The sequence below is a fragment of the Malaya genurostris genome, chromosome 3 (assembly GCF_030247185.1).
Source record: "Malaya genurostris strain Urasoe2022 chromosome 3, Malgen_1.1, whole genome shotgun sequence".
NCBI lineage: Eukaryota > Metazoa > Arthropoda > Insecta > Diptera > Culicidae > Malaya > Malaya genurostris.
Genome location: NC_080572.1, coordinates 256,210,437 through 256,224,860, shown reverse-complemented (window position 1 = coordinate 256,224,860; position 14,424 = coordinate 256,210,437). Strand labels below are relative to the sequence as shown.

Genomic DNA, 14,424 nt, shown 5'->3' with positions numbered 1-14,424 from the left:
ATTGTACTGCGCGAACTATTTACTATCTGTACACCCCTTGTGTTATGTACAAGTTTTTTTACTAGTTGGTTTCCCCTCGTTTGTCAACACCGATCAGCTGCTTGCAGGGATGCCTGATTTCATCCAAATATTTGAAAATGAATAGTCGCAATAAATTATTGGATTATGTTGATAATATATTCAACTTTTTCGCGATGTTGGAAGGTAACCATTTATTTGACTCAGCGTTGTTCATCTAGACTATTTTTTATTGTGTTGGTAGTTTTCACCCGAAATTAAGTGGCGGCAGACCAGAAGCAAGTAAATATCGTAACAAAACGGGTTCGATTTTGTATTGCGTTGGAGGATAAGAAGTAGGCACAATTATGTATATAGTTTTGGCAATATGTATTAAATCTGTATCCTGTATGAAATTCGCATGGACGTATACGAATCAAAACAATACATTACAGGTAATTTTGTATAATTGGCAACTCTTTTGTTAAATGAAAAAAATAAACACAGTCTAGATGACAGACAGGATGTTTTTAATAGGGTAACGTGGCGCCATCATGACACATGTGAGCACTGTCCCTGTTGAAGACGGCACCCTTGCCTAGTAACGCAGCTTCCTCACCGTAACGGAGATGAATGATAACGACGGACTGTCATTGAGAAGACTAAATGGTAGGGCGGTGAGATTACTGGCAGACACGTTTTAAGTGGCACAGTGAAATATAGTCTTATTCTTAAACTACGTTTATTAAAAGTTTATTGATTCATCACAGTTATTATCACAGATGTTATTATCACAGATGTTATTATCACAGATGGTATAGAAATAATTATCACAGTTAAAATATTAAAATCTAATTGATTTATCACAGTTATTATCACAGATGGTTTAGAAATAATTATCACAGCTATAATATTACCGTTGAATTTAATTCTTATTGCTGGTAGAGCATTGGATAAAATTGTGAATTATTCCCGATTGGAAAAAAGGTAGTATATTTATACGATTTATAACTAATAAGCTAAAATAAAATTGCTTAAGCTAGGTTTCGTTAGTTGACTGAATTGATTTACGGCTAGATAGAGGCCACGTGCAAGAAGACTTAATTTGTAAGTAAGCAATTCAATATGTGAATTAAATGCATATTATAAATAATGAAATATATTTACAGCTTCAAGCTGCTAACGTAGTTGCTCTGAAGATAAGTCGAATTGGTTCGATCCGAACAAAACTTGAAGAAATTAAATATCGAATCTAACCTCAAAATGGCAGAAGAGTCCACAACTAACGATCCCGCCAATCACAATTGTATGCTGTGTGAAGATACCGACAGCGCTGATGACATGGTCCAATGTGACGTATGTGACTTCTGGGCACATTTTCGCTGTGCTGGCGTTACTGAGAACGTGAAAACTGAACCTTGGAATTGTACCAAATGCAGTGTTCTACTACACGTTCCGAAGACTTCTAAAAAGGTGCCTACGAAAAAAGGACCTGCTAGGAAGATAATTTCTAAGAGTGACGGTGGCTCGGTGATGAACGGAACTTCGATGGAAATGCCATCTTTAGGAACACTGCTTAATGTACAGGATCAGATATCGAATGAAAAGGAACTCTTGGAACAGAAGCGGTTATTCGAAAAGTGCCTGCAAGAGCAGCAACAGTTTATGGACAGGAAGCGCATTTTACAGAAGGAAATGTTACAGCAAAAAATTGTGCAAGAAAAGCAGTTGCTAGAGCAACAACTTGTTGATGAAAGAGAGTTTTTACAGAAGCAAAAAAATCTCCGTGAACAATTCCAGAGGTTGAGGACTGAATTGAATCATCAGTACGATGCTGTAGATGGAACTAAAGATCCGGTAGAGCCTGGACGAAATACCCCAAATAAGGATATACAATCATGGGTTGACCAGCTTCCAAGCGATCCAATAGTGACACAATCGAAAAGGCCCACGTCTCGAGATGCTGAAGGTATACGATCAACTATCGGAATTGATTCGAAACAAAATACTTCAACGAATAAATTATCAGCTTCTAAATCATGTTCTTCGGTGAGTCTCAAATCGTTACAAACTCTCATTGGTGCCGACGACGAAAACGAGAATAGCGATAGCGAAAATGCTGGGGAGCTAGAGCTGACGAATGAAGAAATAGCAATAATTCGTAAAATAGTGCGTCGTAGTAATCGAAACGGGTCGGGGTTCGATCCGCAAGCAATCAGAGGGCCTACCAAGGAGCAGTTAGCAGCAAGACAGGCATGTTCCAGGCACTTACCAATATTTAAGGGAGAGCCGGAAGTCTGGCCACTCTTTATAAGCTGCTACGAGTATACGACTTCAGCATGTGGTTTCACTAATACGGACAATTTGAAACGGCTTCAGGATAGTCTGCAAGGACTCGCTAAAGAAGCGGTACAAAGCCGTTTGCTTCTGCCAGAGTCAGTGCCAGAAGTAATTGAGGATTTGAGGAAATTGTTCGGGAGTCCAGAGAAGCTGCTTAAGAATCTGGTAGCGAAAGTTCGTAAGACTCAGCCTCCGAGATTGGACAGACTTGAAACGTTTTTGTACTTCGGAATCACGGTTAAACAGCTCTGTGATCATCTTGAAGCGGCCAGCCTTCATGATCATTTGAGCAACCCTATGTTAGTGCAAGAATTAGTCGGGAAACTTCCTCCTGAATACAAAATTGATTGGGTGCGATTTAAACGTAGTAGAACTGGTACTCCGTTGAGAGTTTTTACTGACTTCATAAATGACATCGTGTCAGAGATTTCCGAAGTAACGGATTTTACGGGAATTGAATGCAAAGCCAACCAAGGCTTGGAGAGGACCAAGCAGAAACGGAAGGAATATGTCAACACTCATCATCAGCCAAATGCATCATCGATCGCAAAAATTTCTTCTGGTGCAGCTATTTTAAAAGGGAAAAGGCCATGTCTAGTATGCCGACGAATGGATCACAAAATTCGTTTTTGTGACGATTTCGCTAAACTTAGCATTCAGGATCGTTTGAAAATTGTGGACAAACACAAATTGTGTCACATTTGCTTAAATGATCACGGAAAGACAAAATGCACATTCAATATACGATGCAATATTGAAAACTGTAGGGAAGCACATCACACGCTTCTTCACGGCGTTCAACAAACCGCTCGAGCCTTTCGCATTGAGTGCAATGCTCATTTGAACGTTAGTCGCTCTGTAATATTTCGGATTCTTCCAGTGACCCTTCACTTTGGTGAAAAATTTGTTGATATTCTTGCGTTCCTCGATGAAGGAGCGTCTGCTACCTTAATCGAAAGCGTCGTAGCGGATCAGTTAAATGCCGAAGGCACTCCTGAACCATTGGTTGTAGTATGGACAGCGAATATGAAGCGTAACGAAAATAAGTCGAAAAAGGTGAATTTATTTATATCTGCTGAAGGATCAGATAAAAAATATGAGCTTAATAATGTGCGTACTGTAAAAGAGTTAGTATTACCTAAACAATACGTTTGTTTCGATGAGCTGGCTCGACGATATAAGCATCTGAGTAGCATCCCGATTGTCAATCATACCGGTGATTCTCCCAAAATTCTTATTGGACTAGATAACATACATTTATTTGCACCTTTAGAGTCTAGGATTGGAGCTCCGGGTGAGCCAATTGCCGTGCGTTCTCTTCTGGGATGGACAATGTACGGACCAGAACCAGGAAAGGTGATATCAGAAGCATTCATTAATCATCATTTTATACAATCGGTTAGCAATCAAGAACTGCACGAATTGCTTAAAACACAGTATACATTGGAGGAAATGTCAACAAGTACCGCTATAACCCAGGAATCGAATGAAGAACGTCGTGCTCGACACATAATGGAGCAAACAACTAAACGAATTGGCGATTGTTTCCAGACTGGACTCCTGTGGCGGTATGACAACCCTACGTTTCCGGATAGTTTTCCGATGGCGATGCGTCGCATGAAAGCTCTTGAAAGACGACTTTCCAAAAACCCAAGTCTAAATGAAAACGTCTTTGCTCAGATTAATGATTACCAAATAAAAAATTATTGCCACAGAGCAACTCAAGCTGAACTAAATGCTGTCGATCGTTCAAAGATATGGTATCTTCCATTAAATATTGTCTTGAACCCCAAAAAGCCCAACAAGGTACGCCTAGTCTGGGATGCAGCGGCCAGCGTGAATGGTGTCTCCCTAAACTCTAACTTACTTAAAGGTCCTGATTTGCTGACGTCCCTCCCAGCCGTTATAAGCAAGTTTCGCGAAAGACGCATTGCCTTCGGAGGGGATATACGCGAAATGTACCATCAAATACGCATTCGCGAGGAGGACAAACAGGCTCAGCGTTTTCTATTTCGGTTTGATTCGCACGACTCCCCGGATGTGTACGTCATGGACGTTGCAACATTCGGCTCCACTTGTTCCCCTTCGTCGGCCCAGTTCATTAAAAACCGTAACGCGAATGAACATAGACATCTCTACCCGGAGGCCGCAGATGCAATAATTAATCGGCACTACGTCGACGACTATTACGACAGTACAGATAGCGTCGACCAAGCCACGCAACGTGCACATGAAGTTCGCTTGATTCACTCGAAAGGAGGTTTCGAAATTCGAAACTGGGCGTCGAACTCGGAGGAGGTTTTGCAAAAGTTAGGAGAGCCCACACCGGAACGCGTGATTCGTTTTCATGAAGACAAAACGACGGAACAAGAACGAGTGCTCGGACTTATTTGGAATACTCAACAGGACGAATTGGCTTTCTCTGTACCAGAACAAAATACATATCTAGTATCGTATCGCCCAACGAAACGACAAGTTTTGAGCACAGTTATGTCTCTTTTTGATCCGCTAGGGTTACTCGCGCCTTTCACAATATTAGGGAAAATATTGATCCAAGATTTATGGAGATCAGGTTGTGAGTGGGACGCATCAATCGATGAGGTGGTTTATGGCAAATGGAAACAGTGGTTAGATATGCTGCCGGAGATAAGACGTGTCAGAATTCCGCGTCCTTATTTTGGGAATAGCACGTCAGAACAGTTCAAATCGCTGCAGCTACACATATTTTGTGATGCTGGGGAAAACGCGTACGGCTGTGCAGGACTGTTACGGGTAGTCGTGGATGGATGTGTAAAATGCTCGTTGGTCATGGCACGCTCCAAGGTTGCACCATTAAAGTTATTAACTATACCCCGTTTAGAACTGCAAGCTGCTGTTTTGGCCGCGAGAATGATGAACACGATTCGATCTAACCATTCGTTGGATGTCCAACAAGTTTTCATGTGGACTGATTCGAGGACAGTACTTTCTTGGATCAAGTCAGATCCACGTAAATATCGTCAGTTCGTAGGATTCAGAATAGGTGAAATTCTTAATCTGACAAAAGTAACAGATTGGCATTGGGTTCCTTCCAAGCTGAATATTGCGGATTGCCTGACTAAATGGGGGCGATTTCCTGATATGACACCAGATGGTTCATGGTTTCGAGGAGAAGGCTTTCTTTATCAGCCACCGGAGTTTTGGCCAGAGCAAGAGGTAAATATACCAAACGTTGAAACGGAAATGAGGGCTGCGCACTTATTTCACGACATAATTCTAACAGAGCAATTTATAAACATCAAGGATATATCGAAATGGAGCGTATTAGTACGTGTAGCAGCCTGTTTGTATAGATTTATCGCCAACTGCCGAAAAAAGGTTCATGGTCAACCAATCGAAACACTAAAACCAACAGAGAACCAAAAAAGGTTGATAATCTCATCGATTTGCGCTACGAGAATACCGTTACAGCAGAAAGAATTTCAAAAGGCTGAGAGTTTATTATTCCGAATTGCTCAAAGTAACTCGTACGGTGACGAAATCAAAATATTTCGTAAGAACGAGAAATTACCTTACGATCAATGGATATCTCTAGATAAATCTAGCCCACTGTACAGAATAGCTCCTCTATTCGATTCGTCAGGTGTACTTCGGTTAGAAGGACGAAGCAAAAATGCGGAATTCTTACCGTTTGATATGCGATTTCCGATTATTTTGCACAAAGACCATGCGGTTACAAAAAAATTAGTTCAGCATTTCCATGAACGATTCGGTCATGGTTATAGAGAAGCGATAAATAACGAAATCAAGCAACGGTTTTTAATTAATGGTCTTGGATCACTCGTGACAAAAGTTGAAAAGGAATGTATTCGATGTAAAATTCGTAAATGTAAACCGCAAGTTCCTAGAATGGCTAGTCTCCCTGTTCAGAGGTTAATCCCATATCATCGACCTTTCACATTTGTTGGTGTCGATTACATTGGACCGTTAGAGGTGGCAGTTGGTAGACGTACAGAAAAACGTTGGATAGTTCTCTTCACATGTTTAGTTGTTCGTGCCGTTCACTTGGAGGTCGCTAACAGTTTAACTGCGCAATCCTGTATTATGGCAGTTAGGCGCTTCATTTGTCGACGGGGACCAGCAGCGGAATATTTTTCTGATAACGGAACTAACCTTCGTGCCGCCGGCAAGGAAATAACACAACAGATTCATACAATATCTACGAACTGTGCTGAGGAATTTACAAATGCTCGAACAAAGTGGCATTATAATCCGCCGGCCGCTCCCCATATGGGAGGCGTGTGGGAGAGGATGGTAAGGTCGGTTAAGAGTGTAATGAGTGTGTTAGATGATGGACGCAGATTGACTGATGAAATATTGTCCACTACCCTTGCTGAAGCGGAGGATATGATAAATAGCCGGCCTCTCACGTATTCGTATAGAGACTCTCCAGTGGAATCTCTCACTCCGAATCACTTCATTCGTGGTACCGCACCGAATGAACCAGCAGAGTCGTTACTCCCCGTGAACCCTGGACAAGCCTTACGAGATACGTATAAACGCTCTCAACAGTTGGCTGAGGAAATGTGGAAGAAGTGGATTCGAGAATACATCCCTACCGTCAACCTCAGAACAAAATGGTTCGAAGATATAAAACCGTTACAGAAAGGTGACTTAGTCTACGTTATCGATGGGGATCATCGCAAGTGCTGGATACGAGGTGTGGTGGAGGAAGCGATTGTGGCCAGTGACGGTAGAATTCGCCAAGCAATGGTTCGTACCAATCGTGGTCTCTTCAAACGTGCGACTGCTAAATTAGCAGTGATGGAAATTGACAACTGCAACATTAGTGGTAACACTGTTCCTGTGAGCGAACGCAATCTCGACGCCGGAACAGAATTACGGGTCGGGGACTTGTTGAAGACGGCACCCTTGCCTAGTAACGCAGCTTCCTCACCGTAACGGAGATGAATGATAACGACGGACTGTCATTGAGAAGACAAAATGGTAGGGCGGTGAGATTACTGGCAGACACGTTTTAAGTGGCACAGTGAAATATAGTCTTATTCTTAAACTACGTTTATTAAAAGTTTATTGATTCATCACAGTTATTATCACAGATGTTATTATCACAGATGTTATTATCACAGATGTTATTATCACAGATGGTATAGAAATAATTATCACAGTTAAAATATTAAAATCTAATTGATTTATCACAGTTATTATCACAGATGGTTTAGAAATAATTATCACAGCTATAATATTACCGTTGAATTTAATTCTTATTGCTGGTAGAGCATTGGATAAAATTGTGAATTATTCCCGATTGGAAAAAAGGTAGTATATTTATACGATTTATAACTAATAAGCTAAAATAAAATTGCTTAAGCTAGGTTTCGTTAGTTGACTGAATTGATTTACGGCTAGATAGAGGCCACGTGCAAGAAGACTTAATTTGTAAGTAAGCAATTCAATATGTGAATTAAATGCATATTATAAATAATGAAATATATTTACAGCTTCAAGCTGCTAACGTAGTTGCTCTGAAGATAAGTCGAATTGGTTCGATCCAAACTTAACCGCCGCAATAGTTAGCACAGGTTGTCTCCTAATAGTTCATTTGTATCACAATTGAGGGAACTTTTCCCGATACCATACGTATATATTTAATTACAATATAATTACAAGATGTCTAGAATTCCAAACAGTTGGTTTAACCACTAGTGCTCTTATAACCAGAGATCAACGGAGTCATTTTTGTGATTCCAATTGTACTATTAAAAGCGGTTCAGTGATTAAATGACATTTGAAAGAAACGTGAAATAATACACAAATGATATGAACAAAGACATCATATTAAAAGATATCTAGCTCTCGCATTTACCGAACAAATCTCGATGAACATTAGAAAAGGTCCCAAGTGCAAATGACAGTTTCTCTTGGTTTACTTTCTCTTTCAATTATTACGGCAAATTCGAGTAATTTAGAACAAATTCTACAGTGAATATCGAAAGTTGATGGTTTTTGCTATTATACTATGCGAAGTGTTAGATGGGAAGATTGCTGATTGGACCGTAATACTCGAAAGAGAAAGTGAACAAAGAGAAACTGTCATTTGCACTTAGGACCTTTTCTCGTGTTTGTCTTCAAATAATTGGCACCATTCTTTTATGCAAGCATAGCGCCCTCAGGGAATCCGCATCGAATCTCGTGCATAGAAGTAGGGGAGAGAAATGTCAAATTTGTTCGCGCCAAAATAGCAGCACTGCGAACCTATACAATTGACATAATATCCTGCATAAATTAAAATGGCAATTTGAATAGTTCAAATTATATAGAAACCTTCTGTGTGTGATTGTACCACAGACTAACAGACATGACAGTATGAGTAAATTCTTATAAAAATAATTTTTCGTGATGCACTAGTTCCACCTATATTGTACTGCGCGAACTATTTACTATCTGTACACCCCTTGTGTTATGTACAAGTTTTTTTACTAGTTGGTTTCCCCTCGTTTGTCAACACCGATCAGCTGCTTGCAGGGATGCCTGATTTCATCCAAATATTTGAAAATGAATAGTCGCAATAAATTATTGGATTATGTTGATAATATATTCAACTTTTTCGCGATGTTGGAAGGTAACCATTTATTTGACTCAGCGTTGTTCATCTAGACTATTTTTTATTGTGTTGGTAGTTTTCACCCGAAATTAAGTGGCGGCAGACCAGAAGCAAGTAAATATCGTAACAAAACGGGTTCGATTTTGTATTGCGTTGGAGGATGAGAAGTAGGCACAATTATGTATATAGTTTTGGCAATATGTATTAAATCTGTATCCTGTATGAAATTCGCATGGACGTATACGAATCAAAACAATACATTACAGGTAATTTTGTATAATTGGCAACTCTTTTGTTAAATGAAAAAAATAAACACAGTCTAGATGACAGACAGGATGTTTTTAATAGGGTAACGTGGCGCCATCATGACACATGTGAGCACTGTCCCAAATAAAGGAATATTCGAAATGACCGTTAAAATGATTGAAGAATCTAATTTGAGTGTCCTGTCTGTTAGTCTGTGATTGTACCTCATTAGTTCTGGTATATGTTTGATTCAACGATAAACACGGGTTTTGTTCAACTACAAAGTATTGTACATAGATGATATGATTTGTTTTTACAATTTAGTATAAGGTTATTTTATAATATGCTGTAATAACAAAAAAATGAAAACAACGTTTATAATATGCTGTAATAACAAAAAGCCGAAAACAACGTTTTCGTTCGGCACGTCAGGAAAGACGTGGTACTTCGGTACTAAATAAAAGTGTTTTGCAAGTAGCAATAACTTTACGTCTGCTTAGCGATTCAAGTTGAACTGTTTAAGTTTGCCATAAGCAGTTCAATTTGAACTGCTCCCCACATTATCGAATTGACGGAATGCGTAATGAATTCTTACTCGACTGCATGATTTTTCAGGGCTCGATCGGTTCAGTGCTAGAATTTTCGCCTGAGTTGGCTGCTCGATCAACCTGATTGACAGTGACATTATAAATGTCATTGAATATTCGCTTATTTTATGAATGTGTTAGTGTAAAATTTAGGCGACTTAAGCCATTTCATTACACTCCAGCTAGAGGAATGGATGATGCTGACTAAGGTAGGCTGTTTTGTTAATTTCCAGCGAATTTCAACAGTTTATGTTGGAATTCTAAGAAGAACTGGTTATTTACTAGTTCTGTATATCCGAAAAACATGAAGATTTCAATGTGTATAATCAGTTATGTAATGTTTTCATTTAAAAATAAACTGAAAGTCAGCACGAAAACGTGCAAAATCGGGAAAGAAGAAGAAGAAGACAAATTGACAATTCAGTCCGCATCTTCTTACTCAATTCCGACTGATTTCCGAATCAACCGGTTGTAGGCGAAATTCATTCGGAATCGGTTGTTGCACTGGAGTTGGAATTGATTCGGAATTCATTATGATTTCCACATGAAATTCCGAATTAAAATTTCTCGCCGATTCGGAATCCATTCGGATCTGATAATGTGGGTCTGCACTAACGAGTCTAAGACGAAACGCAAAGAACAGTAAAAAATCGAAGGTAATTAAAATAATCATAAAGAATTTCTGTTGAACCATCTGACATGAATTCACTTTGGCTACTATCGTTGTAGTATAGTTTTATATGGCTTTATTCAATAATGCTCCAATCACCTACTATAATAAATGAGCGTATTAAAAACTTTTAGTTCGCGTCAGCCTAACTGAATTATTCTAATCCACATTTAGAGTAACCCAATCTTCTATGTAACATAACATATTTTTTTCTAACAAATATCACAGCAATACATTGTAAACCAACTTAAACATTGTTAAATGTAAATATTGTACTCATTGCTTCTCGTGTAAATTGAGTATATGAAAAGCCCGGACCAATTCAAATTCTTGTTCAAGCTCAACATCATACCAGAGGATAATTTTTCACTTGTTAAGAACCGGTGCAATAAACTCACAAACGAATTTCCAGACATGACAGTCACGATCTTTTTTTGGCGCACATCTACGGTCCTTCGTGAAACTGGCACCAAGGGTGATACATTGGTTGCACTGCTGAGTTCCCATCATACATTCATAATGCAAATGTCAATCCGTGAGAACCCTTTCGATTCGGTAGCTCATTAGCGGCCCTTACACGATCATTAAAAGTGTCACTACTAAAAAGTAATGACACTTTTAATGATCGTGTAAGGTCTGCGAGTTCAGTAATGACACGAGTAATGATGGAATTCGAGATTTTCTATCATTACCAACATTATTTCTTCTTTTTTTTTTTTTGGAAGTGCTGAATATCGTCAGTTGTATTAGATGAGAAAATTTGACAACCATGAAGTAAACATTCTCTTCAGAACTGTACGTGAAAAAAAATTCTGGAAATGACGTTTAACGTTTTAACCTTAACGTTTCAATTCAAATGAAATTTATTTTCGGCTAAACGAAGATAAAGAATATTGCTCATATTCTTTAATTGCTGAGGGAAAGTTATTCTGGTTACAAGCCCCATGCTGGAATAGTTACAAATACTCATCATTAATAATGATGAGTAATGCTAAAAAGTAATGATGTACAGTAATGCAGTAATGACGAGCGTTTGAGCAGAAGTGTCATTACTTAGTAATGACACTTTTAATGATCGTGTAAGGGCCGCTATTTGTATATATTGTGATTTTATGGCACACTTTGGTTGAAATAATAACAATGCAATTAATCTCGCGCTCCACCAAGCGGTGAGTGCGGTCATTTCAGAAGGTACTGGGAACGAACCACTTTTTTTTAATATTTATAAGCACGTACATGTCTTTATTATTCATCTTTGATAAACTACTGAAGTTTTTATTTTTTTAAAGTGACTCAAATGTGAAATATATTATGAGAAAAAAATGACTTACTCAAATACAAAACAAATTGGATAAAGCGGCAGGTCTTCTGTAGTATACAATCAAATCCATAAGATTTACATTCATCGATTGAGTTGAAATCAACGTTAAATCAATGAAACGAGTGCAACGCAAAATATTTATAATGTTTTTTTTCTATCCTTTTTGACACTGTCGATAAAACAGTTGGATGAGCACGCTCAGCACCATGTTTCACTGCAAAACGATAACAGAGCAATACTACAAATGATTCCTGTTGGGGTATTGAAACTGTGGGGATATTTCACTGAGCGAGAATATTGCTAAAATGGATTATAAATAAACCATTTCTTTTATCGTTTTTGCTACAAATTCTTCGAGAAAATTGCCATTTTTGTATGGTAACGTTACTTAACAGCATATTCGGTATATTGTAAAATCGGGCATGACCACAATGGAAATAGTCAATAAAATTATTCGAATCGTCGATTTTCTAAACAATAAGATAAAATGGAACGGAATAATAATGTATCCGCAAAATACCATTCCTGTGGACGTCATGATATTGTTCTGATTTATTCGGGATGTTGAATGTGATACCGTGTGATGGCGTTGCTGAACTGAAGATTGATTTCGCTCCAAGCTGACAGGGTCTGAATTGAATCAATTTTTTTTCAAGTCAAATGAAAAAAAAATCATTTGTCTCAGCTGACATTTTTCTAGAAATCAACTTACTATTCACTTTTCTTTACGTTTCACCTTAGACTCGTCAGTGCAGAGCAATTCAAATTGAACTGCTTAGTGCAAACTTAAATAGTTCAACTTGAACCGCTAAGTTTAAGTTTGCACTAAGCAGTTCAATTTAAACTGCTCTGCACTGACGAGTCTAAGAAGAAACGTAAAGAAAAGTAAAAACGGTTATGTGCCCTAAGCACAAACTTAGGTTAACCCCTAAATGATACTAACTATTTATTACATGTCAACCGAACTTGAGTTGATGTTAATAGTATGATTTTTTTTTAAAAGCTGTGTAAAGCAAACAAGTGAAAATCCGTTCACATCAATCATATTCTAGCTAGGAATAAACATGAATCAAATTCAAAAATCTACTGAATTTTTTGCTATTTTAAACATGCTCTATTTCTTTGCGTGTAGAACTACTCACGAAAAATTTTAATCCAAACATGATCCAGCCACCCTAATGACTTTTCACATGAAAAGCGCCATTAGATTTCAAACAACTTTTTTGAATACATTAACCAACAAAATATATTAATAGAGAAAATAATTTTGTCTCGCTAATTTCTCGTTTCGGATCACCGTACACTATATATACAAATTTATCTTTAAGCTTCTTTTGTCCTAAAAAGTAAAATTACATTCTTTTAGGTCATAGCCAGATTGCCTAAAAATATGCAATTATGCTGCGTTGTCCGTGGTAAGAAATAAACGTACAAATAGAATTATCCGAAATTGCGCTTGTGACATCGAATTTCATTGATGTAAATCGAATGTTCGCGGAATAACCGACCTCATTTGTTGATTCCATATTCATAACCATCCTTTTCAATCATAAAATAGTTCAATCACTGTGATCGAAAAGCAGAAGGAAAGGCTAAGATATTTTCTGAAAACAGCATTCATGTGGTGGTGTGGTGTTCGGATTAAGAAAAAGTATATTTGCTTTCATTTCGTATGGAGATTGAAATACTTATATTAAAATCAATAATCTTACACCTAATGTGATTAGTAAAAGTTGCCGAAGTTACAGATGCACGAAATTCAGATGTTGAAAAACGTATCTTCTGGAGTCTTATTACAATAAAGTAAGTTTTACCCGCAATAAATGCTAGACTTAAGCTCACTTGATATATTTATCTCTCTTTTTCATAAATCAGCATTGATGATGATTCGAACGTTTTGAAATTATATCCGATTTCCCTATTTATGATTGTATTAAACACGTGCTGCTTGTATTAAAGCTTGCATTCAATATTCAATTACATCCGTAGACCTGGTTACCATTAGAAACGAATATCACCAAACGGATACGCAGTTCGGAAAAATGAAGGAAATTGTCAACGCAGGCGATAGTGAAAGCTATTTTCATTTGGCTGTAACCGGTCAACTTGAATCGGCCTATTTTCCGCTGGGTCCAGACGGTAGCAGTTTATTCTGTCGATATGATGTTGTTGCTGGCCCCGACTGGGAAATGGTATCCGGGATGCGATCAGGAATCACGCAAAGTGCTAAAGCCGAAAGGGACTTCCGGACGGTGGTGTTCAACATGCCACTAGAATTCACAATGAAATCGACCAACCCACACGGTTGGCCCCAGATTGTGTTCAGCTTGTATGGAAACAATTTTTGGAACGTGGAAACAAACAGAGGATACGCTAGAGTGCACTGTCCGTTGAGTGGAACAAACTGTACGCTGCGAGCGCCACTGCTGGTGCCAAAGTTTAGCAACATCTGGTCTGCAGCAGTAAGTTGGATCACAGGGATTAATCCGGAGATGCGGGATCCGAAAGTGTTAGCTGACGGTTCAAAACACAAAGGTCTGGCCTCCGATGCATATGGCAAAGTAGTTGTTAGCTTGCAAGCTATCTCTCGTGGTTGCAGCAAAATGGCCCTTGATTGGGGACAATCATATGATTAATTTCAACATTATTTTGATTGTAT

At 38.4% G+C, this 14,424-nt stretch overlaps 2 protein-coding genes across 2 annotated transcripts; both read left to right on the top strand.

The window, feature by feature from the left end:
• Positions 1 to 1,260: 1,260 nt before the first annotated feature.
• Positions 1,261 to 7,278, top strand: LOC131434299 (uncharacterized). The gene has a single exon (XM_058600962.1). The coding sequence runs from the start codon at positions 1,261 to 1,263 to the stop codon at positions 7,276 to 7,278; it is 6,018 nt and encodes a 2,005-aa protein (XP_058456945.1).
• A 6,529-nt stretch (positions 7,279 to 13,807) lies between these two features.
• Positions 13,808 to 14,401, top strand: LOC131434298 (B9 domain-containing protein 1). The gene has a single exon (XM_058600961.1). The coding sequence runs from the start codon at positions 13,808 to 13,810 to the stop codon at positions 14,399 to 14,401; it is 594 nt and encodes a 197-aa protein (XP_058456944.1).
• The last annotated feature ends 23 nt before the right edge of the window (positions 14,402 to 14,424 follow it).

Bases quoted from the DNA above. Each gene is read 5' to 3' on its own strand.
- LOC131434299 (XM_058600962.1), top strand. From the start codon at position 1,261: ATGGCAGAAGAGTCCACAACTAACGATCCCGCCAATCACAATTGTATG.
- LOC131434298 (XM_058600961.1), top strand. From the start codon at position 13,808: ATGAAGGAAATTGTCAACGCAGGCGATAGTGAAAGCTATTTTCATTTG.